A 16,555-nucleotide genomic window follows, 5' to 3' on the forward strand; every position below is an offset into this window, starting at 1 on the left:
GAACCAGAGGAGGGAGGAATTGGGTCCCATCCTAAAGGGAAAAGCTTTTTTCTACTCACACTTCTGAACTGGATTGTGGGGTTTTCCTCACATTAAGCAGCACTAATTATGAGCCTGATTACCCAGAATTAGTACGCACCCCACAGGTTAAAGTTTTGGCCCCACAAGCCTGCCTCCCTCCCCACCCCCCACTTCAGATGGCAATTGCATGTAACGAATCCCCCCAGGTCACCCACACTTCTGTCCAATTGACTGTAAATCTGACAGTCTGAGACTACCTCCTCGGGTTTCATAATTTGCTATAATAGCTCACAGAACTCAGGGAAACACCTTGCTTATTACTCTTACCAGTTTATAAAGGACATAAGTGAACAGCCAGGTGAAGAGGTACATAGAGCAAGATCCAGAAGGGTTGAGAGCACAGGAGCTTCTGTCCCTGTGATGTTAGAGGTTCAACATTGTGGCACTTGGATGTATTCACCATCCCAGAAGTTCTCTGAACCCCTTTGTATAAGGTTTTTATAGAAGTTTCATTACATAGACGTGGTTGGTGAAATCATTGGCCATTGGTGGTTAAATCTCCAGTCCCTCTCCCTGGAGGTCAGAAGGTGGGGTGGAAAGTTCAGCCTTCTAATCAAGTAGTTTGGTTCCTTCGGCTGGACAGCCCCTACCCTTCAGGAGTTACCTCATTAGCATAAACTGAGGTACTGGTTGATAGGGGCTTATGAATAACAAAAGACACTCCTCACCTCTACCACTTATGAAATTACAAGGGCTTTAAAAGCTCTATGCCAAGAACTGAGGATGCAGGCCAAATATATATTTCCCATATTACAATATCACACAAGTAAAGGCCACAAAGTCCTGAAGGTGAGAGAATACAACTCATTCTGGGAACTTCGGGTAATTCAACTTAACTTGAATGGAGAATTCATAGGGGAGAGATGGCAAGACACAACCAGGGAGGAAAATGGGACCCAGGCTGCAAAAACTTGTAGATCGTCCTAATTAGTTTGAACAGTACAGTGGAGCACATTTGAAAGATTTTAGGTAAGAGAGTAGTTGATTGGACTTGTGTTTTAGAACTTACCTGTAGATTGGAGGATAGATCTGAGGTAGGCAGGAGTAGAGTCCCCTTAGGGACTGTTGTAATCTAAATGGCCACAGTGAATAAATCAAAATGTATTCTGAGTGATGAGGAAGATTGAAGCTGCCTTCTGTTCACCAGTATTCAAATTACATTGCAGTAGCTGGTCATGGTTAAAAGTGGAGAATTTGGGAAAGGAGTTGAGGATAATACTCAGGTTTGAGTCTTGAACAACTTGGTTAATGATGGTGCTATTCATGTAAATGGGAAAATATAAGGAAAAAATACATCTGATGATGTGTTTAGTCTGGGCTATTTTGATGCTTGTGAAGAATCCACAAGTAATCCCCCAATTAGCATTGGAGATGAGAGTCTAAAGATTAATAGAGTGTATTGGGATAGAATTGGGGTCTGGGGAGACAATATCTTATAAGTAGTGAGTGAAACCTAGAGGGAGAGAGTTTGCAGATTGAGGGTACGAGAAAGCCCAGAACAGAATCTGAAAGACCTTGTATTTGAGTGATAGGTCTTGAATCTAAGAAATCAGGCTAAGATAGGTGGAAGAGAAATGTCCAGAAGGAAGGTGTGGTCCCCAGTGAAGGTGCTGCAGAAAAGCTAAGATCCAGAAAGTATTGGATTAAGCAGCTATGAAGTTGGTGACCTTGATGAGAGTAGCGAGGGCGTGTGCAGGTAAGGCAGAAACCAGATTGCAGACAAATGAGTACAGATAACTTTTCAAAAAGCTTTACTCTGATTGGAAGTGAGGTTGCATGAGGAAGATGTGTAGGCAAGGAGCTGGACTTGAAAAAGGTGAGAAATTTGGGCTTATTTATATGCTGAACAGGAGTCAGCAGAGAAAGAGGTTGAAAACCATAGGAAAAGAATGGTAGCCACATTAATCAGTTGAAGTTTCAGAGGAAGCAGGAAAGAATAAACTTCCAACTTTAGATGTAGGCCTATATAGTATTAGAAAGGTGGAGGGGCCAGTATGGGCAGCTAAGGAAAAGATGTATGTGGACTGTGACCTCTTGTGGATGGAACCCTCTGTTTTCTATCACACGGAGAGTGGGTATTGAAAGTGACTAGAAAAATAAAAGTCTGTTTTTGCTGTTATTTCAGATTGTGAGAACAGTGAATCAGCGACTAAGGACATTTCAGGAGAAAAATCACAAGGACTTCCCCAGGAACCTTCGTCTGGAGGAGTTAGTGAACACGAAAGCAATTTAGAGTGGCAACAAGAAAGTGCTACAGGGGAGAAATTAAGAAGATCCCCTTCCCACGGGGGCAGTTTTAGTCAAGTAATCTTCACACACAGATCTCTAGGAAAGAGAGACCATCATGAGCCTCAAAGCGGCTTGATTCTAAGTGCAAACTCTATAACTTATCAGAAAGTTGCTACAGAAGAGAGACCTTATAGATGTGATGTGTGTGGGCACAGCTTCAAACAGCATTCCTCTCTAACGCAACATCAGAGAATCCATACTGGAGAAAAGCCCTATAAATGTAACCAGTGTGGGAAGGCTTTCAGTTTGAGGTCATACCTTATTATTCATCAGAGAATTCACAGTGGTGAGAAAGCATATGAATGTAGTGAATGTGGGAAAGCCTTCAATCAGAGCTCAGCCCTCATTAGACATCGCAAAATTCATACTGGTGAGAAGGCTTGTAAATGTAACGAATGTGGCAAAGCATTCAGTCAAAGCTCCTATCTCATTATACATCAAAGAATTCACACTGGCGAGAAACCCTATGAGTGTAACGAGTGTGGGAAAACCTTTAGCCAAAGCTCAAAGCTTATTAGACACCAGCGAATTCATACGGGAGAGAGACCTTATGAGTGTAATGAATGTGGAAAAGCTTTCAGGCAGAGTTCAGAGCTGATAACCCATCAGAGAATACATAGTGGAGAGAAGCCGTATGAATGTAATGAGTGTGGAAAAGCTTTCAGTTTGAGCTCAAACCTCATCAGACACCAGAGAATTCATAGTGGAGAGGAACCTTATCAGTGTAATGAATGTGGCAAAACCTTCAAAAGGAGCTCAGCCCTTGTTCAGCATCAAAGAATCCACTCTGGGGATGAAGCTTATATCTGTAATGAATGTGGGAAGGCTTTCAGGCACAGATCAGTCCTTATGCGCCACCAGAGAGTCCACACTGTAAAATAACTGGTGAATACAATGAATGGTGTAAATATTCTGGTCAGAATTATATCTTTGTTAGTTGAAAAGGTTTACTTTGGAATGAGACTCCAGGCTGGTAAACTGCCAGGTCTGGAGTCATTCCGACTTACTGCAGCACTTCCCAATGCTACAGCAAATTGTCCCCCGAAAGCTTTTCCTGTGACGAATCAGAACAGCAAATGGAAGAATCACTGCTTCCAGCTTTTCTCTTACCATTAGGAATACTCAGGAAATAAGAAAACTGGGAATATAACATTAAAACCTCATTTTCATGAGAATGTCATAAAGAGGGTGCAGCAACCCAGGCTGTCACTGCATCTAATTGTCCACATGCCAGGTTTGGTATACTGTATGAACAGTAAGAGGGTCATTTTGTCCCAGGAATACAAAAGTTTACTGACCAATTATGAACAGTGACAGGGCAGCAAGACAGATGGGGAAATGGTTTATCAATGATTTATTGAGCCCAGGGCGGCCCAGAAATGAGGAAGTGAAAATAATACAAATTAATTTATCCAACAGTTATTTTTTGTGGGCCTGTGTTGTGCCACGCACTAGGACTACAATGGGTAATAAGACTGTCTACAGTCGAATGGACAAGGCAAACTGGCAGTGGCATTATGGCATGATCAGTGCTATGTGACCTTAACGAGTACCTGACCCAGCCTTGGATCAGGGAAAGTTTCTGAGAAGAAAACGATCTGAAGGATGAATAGGAGTTAGCCAGGGGAGTAGGCAGGCAGGCCAGGGAAGAATATTCCCAGGAGAGGGAACAATAGACCAAGGAAGAATGTCTGGCACATCCTGAGAAATTTTAAAAGGCCATTTTGTGTGGAGTGTTGCTGTTGAGTTCCTTTTGAAGTGGAGTCCTGTCTGTAAGAGAAGCATGGATGTAGCCAGATCCTCTTAAGCAGTGTCTGTAGCAAAATAAGAATCAGTGGAGAAGCTTCTGTTATTAGAGAAAACCTGGAGTTCTTGGACCACAGGGTAGAGTGGAGCTTTTTCTTGGTCTGCTGTGGGCTGAGGAAAGGGTTAGTTTCCTTGCCTCTAGGCTAAGCTAGACCTTGTGCATGTTTGGAGGAGGCCCAATGGTTAGAAAGAGCCCAGCCTAGCAGTTAAGCCCCTGTTAGAGTTCTAAATCTTCCCACTAAACAGAAGGACTCCTTTGGTTCTTCAGACTATCAGAGCTGCTGTCTGCTTCCTGCTAACTCACAAAGCCCTGGGTCAGAAGCTGCTATGGCTACCACATTTGTTTCTGGGGCTGTACCCCCATAGCTCTAGTGCACTCCCTTGGCCTCAGGTGCTAAAAAATATTTGTCAGTCGCTAGGTCTGCGACTTATTCTCCAGGCACCTCACATGTGTGCAGTTTTGTCTTTTATTGGCAGTGTATCACAATCTTGTGAATTTTAGTTAAAGACTGTGCTAAAGGGAAGTGGCAACAAAAAGTAACAGTCCTGATCCATCCACAGACTATGGGAGCCAGCAGGAAAAGTATCCTTGGACTGGTGCTTCTCAGCGCAATGCAGGAAAGTATAAAGTCAGCAACAAAAAAACCTGTTACTCAAAATACCTAACAGGTCAGACAGAGTTCTAAAACTTTGCCAAAAAAAAGGAAATCTATGGGAATCTAGAATCCTGTGCTTAGGGAAAGAGTTTTCATGAGGATAAGTAGAGAATACCCTTGTTGGGGCATATGTAGATGAGCAGATACTAACCAGTAAGAATGGCAGGGAGGCTAAATCCCCATGCTTGGAGAGTGAAAAAAGAAAGGGATAGGATAACTAACATGTAAGCTATTCATACTCAACTCTGTATCCTCTCCCAAGGTAAAGACAAACTGAAAAGGGTAGGACAATTGATAGGTAGGAATTGATACAACATATATTACAAAAGGGAGAGATTATAGAGTTCTTAACATACCAGTACAAAACCTAAGAGGTACTTTGCTGAGGGCTTTGTATATATGTATTTGTTGTTTCTCTGAGCACATTTTGCAGATGAGGAAATGAAGGCTTAGGATCATGGCTTAGGATCTTATTAGCTAAAAAGTGGTGAGGTCAGACTTCAAAACCAGACAATAGGAAAACAACCCTTCTGTGGAGCCACTTCTCTATAGTATCTCCCCATGAAAAAGTCCCAGTAGAAAAAATTGTACTTAAGTAAGCCAATCACAAAAGAACAAATGCTAATGGGTGATAAACAGTCAGTTGCTAAAATAAAAAATGTAGGAGCACCTGGGTGGCTCAGTCAGTTAAGCATCTGCATTCAGCTCAGGTCATGATCCTCAAGTCCCAAGATGGAGCCTGGCTGCGGCTCCCTGCTCAGTGGGTCTCCTCCCTCTGCCCGTCACCCAGCTTGTTCTCTCTCTCTCTCTCTCTCTCAAATAAGTGAAAAATAAATGAAATCTTTAAAAAAATAATAAATAGAATAAAAAATGTATATTAAAGCGAGAGTTGAGATGGCACTTTTTCCCCTCATAAAATGAAGATTCAGGAAAATAAGGAATCCAGTGCTGCTGGTGAGCTGTGAATAGATACCATCTCTGGCAATCAATCCCAGAAGCCTTAAGCATTGCCTTTTGACTTTAAAATTCTACCTGGAAATGTATGCTTCAGAAAACATCATGAATGTATACAAAGTCTTAAAAGCTGTTAAGATGTTGATGTCAAAAGAAATGACAACATATCTTAAGTAAAAATAGAACATGTACAATATGACTCCATGTAAAAATATATTTATGCATTAAAAATCCTGGAAATATGTAATCTCAGAGTGCTACACCAGCTATCTCTGGGTGATAAAATTATAGGTGATTTAATTGTTTCCTTGTGATTCTGTGTCCTCCAAACTTTCCTACAGGAAATACCTCTAACTTCAGAGAAAAAAAGATTAAAAGGAATGAGAACCCAGGATAATCAAGAAATACTAAGGAAAATACGTGCTTTTTATATCATCTTTGTCCGTCCCAAGTCCTAAGTTACCTAACTTGTTAACTCTGACCCTAACTCTTCCTCATTGTTAATGGATAGTGGCAGACACAACCATCTCACACTAGTATACAAAAAATCTCTGCAAATCATAAGTTTCTGTGCAAATAGAAGTTAACTGCGTGAAGGCTATCTGTAATTGAGGAAAGCAATGATCTTGAAGTTGAGCCCTTGGTTCATGTTAGTGCTTTCTCATGAATTCTGCAGCCATGAGTGAGTCACCTCACAACCCTCAGTTTAAAGGAGCTGAAGTAGATGACCTTTTATAAAGCTTCAACATTCTTTGTTTATGAAAGAGCAGGCACCAAAATAAGGTAGATGTCAAAGGCAATTTTTAAAGATGTGCAATTTAGGCAGGGTCCTTAATACCACTTTCCTACCTCTTGCCTTCTCATTTCCATAGATTGCAATTAACTCTGCCCAGCTGGAGACTGGAAATTTAAGCAAATTTGACCTTGCTATATCCAAGCTCCTCTGTGAAATCCTTTGCTTCTCTTGCCCCATTATGTGAATCTAAGTATGAGGGATTGCCAATTAGATATTTCCCATACAGAAGAAACTGACCTGGAGAGCATTTCTGCAAAGAAGGGCAGACCCCAATGACACCCATCTACCCCCTACTTTCTAATGGATCAGAACCAGACATTGATACTGTCATCTGTAGCTGGTGCAAAGGATCACAAATCTAAAGGGTCTTGGGGTTTTTCTGTACATGTTTCTGTTGAGGACTTGCTGAGAGAGGAGGGGAAGTCTGTCGCAGAACCCCAGGCTCTTGCCTCTAACGCTTCCTGCTTCTAAGGTGGACACTGTATGTATGTTTAAAGAGGCTGCTTGTTCTCCTTCCCACAGTTTTTCAACCAGCTGCCCCTAAACGTTGTGACTTCACCTGCTGAACTGCAGCCCAAAGGGCTATCAGCTTCCAGACACCTTTGGACACCTTTTGAAATAAAACCAAGAACACCAATCTTCTTACTTCTTGCTCCAATCCCCCCTGCTTTCTCCCAGCATACCTCCACTTGTGTTACTATGCTCCTGAACAAATCATTTCCAGAGCAAAACTTTTAAGATTCAGATTTTATTACATCTTGTATTACATTCTAATACTCAACAGTTTAAGTATATACTCAAAGTATAAATGTTACGATCAGTTACTAAAAATGATTTAGCAAACAAGGTATTTACCAAAAAAATACTAGGGTTGGGGAAAGAAGAAACCAATAGATTGTATGCCAAAATGTTAACAATGTTTTTGTGGGTGATGGGATTGAGGGGGATTTCTACTTTTTCATTTTCTATATTACCAACATTTACAATTAATTCACAACCTGGGGGGGGAAATCTTATTAAAATTAAAAATATGAAATCCTCCAATTGTCACCTATAGGAAAAAAGGCAACTCCATCTATTTGAAGGGTCTCTCCAGACTTCTGATTGACCTCACTCAATGACAATCTCCCAACCTGTGGACACAAAAACTGTCCCTTACCCCCACTTCACCTCCCATATTACCCCAAACAGCTTTGATCATTGAGTCTTCAAAAGAGACAGTATCTGGAAGGGAAATCAGCATACCCTAGAGGATAATCAAACCTTCTCTTACACATGAATTGCCTTCAACAATTAATGGTTGTTTAATTAAAACTGCCAAAATAAAAATTAGCAGAGAAGTAGAGTTTTGAGGAATCTGAGGGTGTAATTCAAGAAGTACCTTTGAGCCTGATAATAAGGGGAGGGGCAGGAAATGAGGACTAGTGGCTCCTGGGAAGGCAGAGCTCCCCACTCCTACGCTCTTGTCAGCTTCCCATTTCCTGAACTCTAGGGTCATGGCACACCAAACACCGTCCCTCTAGCCTCCCAATATGTTTTCTTTCCCTGGTGTACATACATGCCTTTTTCCACAGGATGCACCAAAGTCTACCATCACACTAATTGTCCTGAGTACCTCAAGGTCTTTTACATAACTCTGGGTCTGGGATAGGCTACCCAACTCTGTGATTATAAACAGGAAGAGAGGAACCAACACAAGTCCTGGCTTCTAAACCAAGGTTTATGCAAAGAAATTCCTGCTGGAGGAGTCCTGATGAAGAGACCTCTCAAGATCCTCTCTCCATGCCTTTGTATGTGCTACAACCTCCACCTATAATGTTCTTCTCTTCCCTCTTGCCTTGACCTGGCTTATAGGCACCCTTTATTCCTCAAGAAAGATTTTGTCACATTCAGAAAGCCTTTAGTGACTCACACCAGGTTAGGTGCCCCTGTGATGTATTTTGACAGAATCCTAGATATTTCTACCAAAGCACTTATCACACTTTACTGTCATTACCTGCTTAATAAATATATATGTATCTCATTAAGCCTTTAACTCTGGGAGGGCAATGGCCATGTCTGCCCCCGATGGCTAGCACATAGCAGGTGCTCAATAAATAAAGAGACCTCAGTTGACCTCAGTAAGCTCAGGGTTGCTTAAAGTCCTGGCAAGGGGGCAGAATGAACTATAAACTAATCCAGGGCATAATTCAACATTTCACAACCTCACAATTCAACACTTTGGAGAACAAAGTGACTCTCAGCACATGCCTCCGACTGCCAGATGCCCGCTGTTCTTGCTGGACAGAGATCCTTGCCATTGGAGGTACCACCTCTCAGTCCACCTGATAAGGAGCTCTTTCGGGATCTTTACCCCAACGCTGGCTATATTGTGAAGGTGCCTGCCCATTCAACACATCCACAACCATCTTTGTGTGGATCACCTTGTACAGCAAGTACTGACTTGGAGTGGAAAGGCAGGAACTATGCTCTCAGGAAACTTTGGTAGGGGGGGGAGGGGGTCTTGCCCCAAAAGTGAATCCCTAGTATTACAGAATTGTACAACCCTGACACAAGAGTTAAACTCTGGTGTGAGTTCTCTGGTGTTGCATAAGGCCTGATCTGTGCCTAAATGTTTTCCTACATTTGCTACATTCATAAGGTTTCTCCCCAGTGTGGATTCTCTGGTGCTGCGTGAGGGCTGAGCTCTGATTGAAGGATTTTCCACATTCATTACACTCATAGGGTTTTTCTCCAGTGTGAATTCTTTGATGTTCAATAAGGATGGAGCTTCTACCAAAAGCCTTACCACATTCAGTACACTCATAGCCTTTGTCTCCAGTGTGAATTTTCTTGTGCTGAATGAGGGCTGAGCTCCGGCTGAAGGCTTTCCCACATTCACTGCATTCATATGGTTTCTCTCCAGTGTGAATTCTCCGATGCCTAATGAGCTCTGAGCTGCCCCGGAAAGCTTTTCCACATTCACAACATTCATAGGGTTTTTCACCACTATGAATCCTCTGATGTCTAACGAGGTCCGAGCTCAAACTAAAAGCTTTGCCACACTCTTTACATGCATAAGGCCTCTCTCCAGTGTGAATTCTCTGGTGTCTAATCAGCTTTGAGCTCTGGCAAAAGGCTTTCCCACAGTCCAAGCACTCGTAGACCTTTCCTCCAGCATGAACTCTTTGCCGTGTTACAACATTTGAGTTCACATTGAGAGTTCTTTCACTCTTGTCATAGTCAAGGACACACTCTTCAGTAGAGATTTTCTTGTTGAACGTTGTCAGACTAAGATGTCTTTCCTGGGAAGGGGGAGGACTCCTTTTGTTCCTTGCAGCTGTTTCTTTTGGCTTTTCAATATTGTGAGAAGCTCCCAAAGCTTCTTCTACTACCTGTCCTGAAGGACTTTCCCCAGGAAGTCTTCCTGGGGATATCATGGCCGCTGATGCTACACATTCAATAATTTCTTGCTTTGCTGTTAATACTTTGTCAGCTGCCAGCTTGCCATCTAAAAATGTGAATAGAAATACTAGTGTCACTCAATCCTCATGTTAGAATAAAGGAAATCTATCATAACAAGAATATAAAGTAACCCAAATGAAGTAGGTACTTACCTATTAGGAAAAATCTTAACTTACTTCCTGATCTAGAATTTGGAGAAGTGACCTGGGGTGGGGTGAGAGGAGGCACCCTCAGAGAGTAAGGGAGACATAAACAAGAGTCAGCAGTGGAGAGGAGGGATGGTGAGCAGGGAAAGACATGATTTAGAGGAGATTGTGATAAACAGGAGTAGTAGTGAAAGATCAGGAAGCCAGGAGACTATCCTGAGTTAGAGGAGAAGATGTGTTTTCTGGCAACAAGGGAAAAGAAAAGAGATGATAGCGAGTGCTCAGGAGAAAAAAAAAGAGGTCTATGAAACCTGAGTAAGTGGTACCCCTAGAAAAGTAGGAGAGCAGGATATAGATGAGGAAATGCTTTCGGAGTTAGAATTGAGCACAGGTTGGTAAGCAAGAACTAGAATGCAGCATGGCAATTGCAGATTCTGGTAGGTTCTAAGTAGACCCAACAATTATAAGCAAATAGAATAAGACAAAGCATAAGAAAAGGAATATTGTAGTTTCCTGACTCATTCTGGGATCAGGTGGGAGTCTTATATGTGCAAATGGTCAAAGGCAGATGGAAACAAGAGGCAGATGTGACCAGATGTGACCACCTGGAGCCAAACTTTCAGCTCTCAAAACCCCCTCTCAGCCCCTCTCATTTCTAGATTTCTAGTAACTCAGGAGGAGACTACTAGGTGTTGGCTAAGGGAACTTGAATTATTTTGAGAGGGAATATCTGAAAAACTGTTCAGTTACTTTCATCCTCCCAGAAGTCCTCTAAACTTGAATGCATTTTACAGATAAAGAAATGAAGGCTCAGAGAGGCAACATCATCTATGTAATGCCATCAAATTAATTCACAATTGGAAGAGTGAGGATTCAAAGATGCTCAGCATCAAGGCCTGCAGTTTTCCCCTATGTCCCCTACCTGGTCAGGGACCTGTATGGTCTAAAAGCCTTTTAACTACGGATGTGGTCTTTAATTGCACATTAACAAACATGCTTTTAGCCTTTAATGTTATGTAGATGATGCTTCACTGTCCATCCAGACCTGCTTTATGAATATGGTGCCTCCTTCCACCAGGTGCTGTGAGTGTTGGCTCCTAATACCCACAGGTGCCCCCTTCTCTGAAGAGTTGCCCTGGCTGATGAGAACCATCTGGCCCACGATGTTATTTACACCCTCACTGCCTCACCCCAACCCCCACCTCCTTAAGAAGGGACAACTCAGCAGTGCCCTTAAGCTCGGGGTGGGGGTGAGGTCAGGATCCCACAAACCCGCAGAGACTAAGCCAAGGCTAAGTTTTACCCAAGATCACATTATGGCTTGATATTTTCCCTTCCTAACTCTGCTCTTCTCACTCCATTACAGATTTCTTCTGAAGGGCCCTCTGCACCCAAATCTCCATATCTCAGGCTCTTCTTCTGGCATGATATACTGTTAGGCTGGGAAAATCATAACCAAGGATATAGGTTGTAACAATGTAACAATGACATGGTGACTCTTAAAGTTCTTTCAAGGTGGATCCCTCCAGTGATTTAAACCTTACAACCTAGGTGAACAATGTGAAATACTCAACGTTAATTCCTCAGAGGCAGGGCTAACCAAGACCCCTAAGACTGAAAAGTGATGAGCACAATGAGCCTTATCAGTCCACAACAGTAATATGCCACTGTGAAGGAACAAAAACACAGTGCAACAGATGAGAGCTGGGAAATGAATCTATCATATATTTTAAATTAATCGGATCCTCCTTAGAGTTGTTTTTATCTTATCCTTGTACTTCAAATGAATGTGGAGGAACTGAAGCATGTCCAGAGAAATGTGCTAAGATGACCAGAGAGAATCAGAGGCAGTGAGATGCTTAGTCAAGAAAGATGTGGTACTCTCTTCCAGATTTTTTCCTCCCTTAGGTGCTCTGCCTCAGCCCTAAAGATTTCCTACATGTGTTACTCCTGTATTCTTTGGAGTTGTTTCCTTTTTTTTTTTTTTTAACCACTTAGTAATTAACTCCATTATAGTCAATAAATTCTTAATATGAACTTTCCCTGTTCAAGTTGCTACACAGTTTCTATTACTGACACATTACTCATCTCCACCTTAGGGGCTGCCTTGCCAGTGGACCACAATATATAAAAACGTCTATTGGTCTTTGAATATCATGGGTATAAGAGAATTTCATTAAAAATCTTAATTCTTAACCCAAAGTTAGGAATTATATTAGAATCTCAGATTTTAGGCACAGCCAATGGAAGAATATTTTGAGACTTGGAGGGGGCCTTTCCATCATATTTCATGACAGCCACAATTGACTGTCATTAAGGAAATGTACTATGCCATAGCTGATAGCCCTATCATCATCCTCAACGCCAAATGGACTGCAACTCCTTACCTCTATGGGAAGTCTGGGACTCCTGAGCCTCACTCTTGCACTGGTTCTCCCAGGGCTGGAGCTGTATACTCAGAGACTTCAGTGCTCCTATGGATGTCATTTCCTTCCAGATCATTCCTTGGCCATGAGCTGTGTCCTAGGAGTAATCAAGTACCAGCACTATGATTCTGAGGATACAGAAGGAAAAAAACCCTAGAATAACAGGGCAAGGCAGCTAGAGCCAGAAACTCATTCAGATGATTAGACAGAAAGCAACAGGACTAAAAGCCTCAGTGCCTTGATCCCAGTAGACAAATAACCCAGAAGACAAAAATTTTTAACTGTTAGCCACAAGGCCGCTTATAATGGCTTCCCGCATTAACTTATAATAGGTAAAACAAGCAAACAAAACACGTACTTCTTACCTGTTGCCTTGGTTCATCAAGCTCTTTCTCCAGCTCCTCCAGCATAGTCACGGCTTCCTCTCCATTCTCAGGCTGGTACTCTCGAAGCCAGGCCTGCAGCTCCTCAGGCAGGATGGCCAGGAACTGCTCCAGCACCAGCAGCTCCAGGATCTGCTCCTTGGTATTCACCTCTGGCCTCAGCCACTGATGGCAAAGTTCCCGGAGCTGACTCAGAGCCTCCCGGGGCCCAGCGGAATCAGAGTAGCCAAACTGCCTGAACCGCTGGCGGAAGGTCTCCAGGCTACAGGTGTTTCCCTGACGGCCAAAGTCCTGCCCCCAAATAGAATTCTCTTCTTCAACCTTCACAATTATAAGTCCTTCTGGTTCTTTTGGAGCATGGTAGGCCAGGGCTGTGGCTCTTCCTGACATTCTGGGAAGCGACAGTCTAAAAATGCTGCCCAGTGGAATCAGGAAAGGAATGGTCTGTGTTTAAGAGATTCCTTCTGAATTCTGCTTCTTCAGGGAACTCCTGAGATGGACAATGCTAATGTTACACAGGGGGGAAAATATGTTTCGAATAAAAATGCAGGTTTTCGAAGATCAATTGCCAGAGAGTGTAGCACTGTAAAGAAAAGTGACTAAAAGGGAGCTCCCACATAAAACAATACATTAATAGATGATTCAAGATTTTTTTTCAAGATCAGAAATAAAAAATTTAAGAATCACCAAAATCAGGGGCACCTGGGTGGCTCAACAGTTGAGTGTCTGCCTTTGGCTCAGGTCGTGATCCTGGGGTCCTGGGATCGAGTCCTGCATCGGGCTCCCCGCAGGGAGCCTGCCTCTCCCGCTGCCTATGTCTCCACCTCTCTCTCTGTGTCTTTCATGAATGAATAAATACAATCTTTAAAAAAAAAGAGAAAAGAGTCATCAAAATCAACTCAACTTTAGAAATAATGTTAAGGTCAACATCAGGGATAATAGTGCTTCTGGATCATGGAAAGCATATCACTGTAGCAAAACACTGTAGTATATTATTCTCAGAATAATAATCACCATATTTGTAAGTACCTATTAGACACCAACAGTAGCCAGATATTTAACATAAGTTTTATATGATTTCCCTAATAATTCCATAAGAACAATCATAATTACGCCTATTTCCTTTTTATTTATTTTTTATTTATTTATGATAGTCACAGAGAGAGAGAGAGGCAGAGACACAGGCAGAGGGAGAAGCAGGCTCCATGCACCGGGAGCCCGACGTGGGATTCGATCCCAGGTCTCCAGGATCGTGCCCTGGGCCAAAGGCAGGCGCTAAACCACTGCGCCCCCAGAGATCCCAATTACGCCTATTTCCAAATGAGGCTACTGAGATGCATAAGTTGACCAAAGAGACACAGCCTGTAAGCAGCAGAACCAGACTCTGCAACAAGACTATCAAGCTCTTTTATGCTCTGGGGTCTCCCCCAAAGGGAATTTGCATTTAATGAACACCTACTATGAGCCAGGAACTTTACAAATACTACTTTATTGGGGCTTGGCAATAATACTATGAGGTAAGTATTATCATCCCCATTTTATTGATGAAGAAACTGAGATTTTTAAAAGTTAAGTAGGAGCACCTGGGTGGCTCAGTTGGTTAAGCGTGTACCTTCAGCCTCAGGTCATGATCTTGGAGTCCCGGCATCGAGCCCTACATCAGGCTCCCTGCTCAACGAGGAGTCTGCTTCTCCCCTTGCTCCTTTACTCTCTCACTCTCAAATAAATAAAGTATTTAGAAAAAAATAAAAGTTATTTACCCATGGCCCCAATTTGGTAAATAGCAAAGTCAAGGCATGAACCTAGAGTTGCCCAATTCTAAAGCACTTGTTTATTACAGAATGGGTTAACCCAGGACAATCTTGGTGGATACTACGTATTTTAAATGATGGTGAAAATGTTAGGAAAGTGTCATAGAGAATGGCCAGAGTGAATGTACAAAGAATTCTTGACTTTAAGTCACAGGTTCTGAGAAAAGAAAAGAATGAATTCATTAATTATTTCAACAAATACTTGAGCTATGCGCTAGGCAGTGTACTGAACAGGATTCTCAGGATTAAAAGGTCTGTCCTCAAAGACTCCTTCATATGACAAAGTAACAAGTAAACCGACAAATGCAGTGTGATAAATCCAAGGAGAGAGGGAAGCAGGCCAGGTGGCACAGAGAAAGACAACTAAGACCAGGGAGAACTGCCTGCGGAGAGGAGACATGTCAGCAGAGACTGATAAAAATGAATCCGGTGAAGATGTAAAGTAAGGTCATTTAGGCAAAGACAACAGTGGGTAAGGAGAAGATGTGGCTGAATGAGGGAGCTGCACGTGGTTTAGGGAGGACAGACCAATGGTTGCCACCTCTGGCTCAGAATCAGCCATGAAGCATGGACCCACAATAGACTGCCTGAGTCAGATCTCTGTGGGTGAGGCTTCAATAAGTAAGTACCCCAAATGCTTCTGATATGAAGCCATGGTTTAAAAGAAAAAAGAAAAAAAAAAAAAAAAAGGCAGGTCAGAGCCTGGGACAGAGTTCAGGAATAGTGAGAAAGGAGGCACCTACTGAGGGACAGTAGGCCAAGGGTCTGAAAGCTTGTATTGCAGAGGTTGCATTTGATCCCCACAGCCATGAGAATGGCTGGAGGATCTGTCTGCCCATTCAGCAAGGGACACGAAGAAGAGACAGGAAGGGGTCTGTTGCAACCATTTGGGCAAGGAGGGCCTGAGGTATGGGAGCCAGAGATAAGGATGGGAGATTTGACAGGACTCAGGGACACATGGGCTAAGGGTTTGGAAGAAAGAGGAGTCAAAGATAGGTTTTCAGATGGTGCTGGTGACTGAAATGGTGGTGGTATCATTTCCTGAGTTATTTATGATAAAAATAGGTCTGATATGCCTACAAAGCAGCATTTCCTAAATTATGTTTTTGCTATAAACACCTCAACACAGAGAAACTTGGGGATAATTTTCCTCTTAATTTTTTGGTACTTGAAAAATACTAAATACATTTCTTTAGTTCTTATTATGTGACAATTGGTATTTAAGAAATCCCATAACAATGCAACATCAGATCTATGTGTCACTCTGCATATAGCATTTACCAAGGGCGGCATCACATTAACATGTGTGCTTTTACTTAGTGATCGCTAGTCTATGTATGTCATGGGTCTTCCCTCTTTAATTTCAATGTTTGTGATACTATTAAATTTTTATTATAAGTACTAATGCCAGGTGGCTCAGCAGTTAAGTGTCTGCCTTTGGCTCAGGGCGTGATCCTGGAGTCCTGGGATTGAGTCCCACATCTTCTCCCTCTGCCTGTGTCTCTGTCTCTCTCTCTGTCTCTGTCATGAATAAGTAAAAAAAAAAAAAAAAAAAAAAAATCTTAAAAAAAAACATTAATGCCTCACCAACGTGTTTTCCATAGGTATGTGGCTGAAGGGAAGTATTTCATCATAAAGCGTTGTTTCTCTTCCTTCTTCCATCTCCTTGAGAGACCCACCCTCTTCTACATCAGAGTTCCATAGGTTAGCCCTTAAGTCTGGCACTGTCTTCACTGTCTCCCAGGCATCTCTACTCTGGGCCT

General features: G+C 42.4%; 1 protein-coding gene across 3 annotated transcripts in view; it reads left to right on the top strand.

The window, feature by feature from the left end:
* Positions 1 to 16,555, top strand: part of ZNF397 (zinc finger protein 397) — a 44,317-nt gene that overhangs the window by 3,363 nt on the left and 24,399 nt on the right. For 2 of the 3 annotated variants that reach the window (XM_072829267.1, XM_072829268.1), the window contains exon 4: positions 2,207 to 6,086. In XM_072829267.1, coding sequence (XP_072685368.1) covers positions 2,207 to 3,252 — 1,046 coding nt within the window. In that variant the 3' untranslated portion in view covers positions 3,253 to 6,086. Of the gene's footprint in view, positions 1 to 2,206; positions 6,087 to 16,555 lie in introns of those variants that run through there. The other variant, XM_072829269.1, reaches the window with a different exon arrangement.

This window comes from Canis lupus, chromosome 6, assembly GCF_048164855.1.
Source record: "Canis lupus baileyi chromosome 6, mCanLup2.hap1, whole genome shotgun sequence".
NCBI classification, from domain to species: Eukaryota; Metazoa; Chordata; class Mammalia; order Carnivora; family Canidae; genus Canis; species Canis lupus.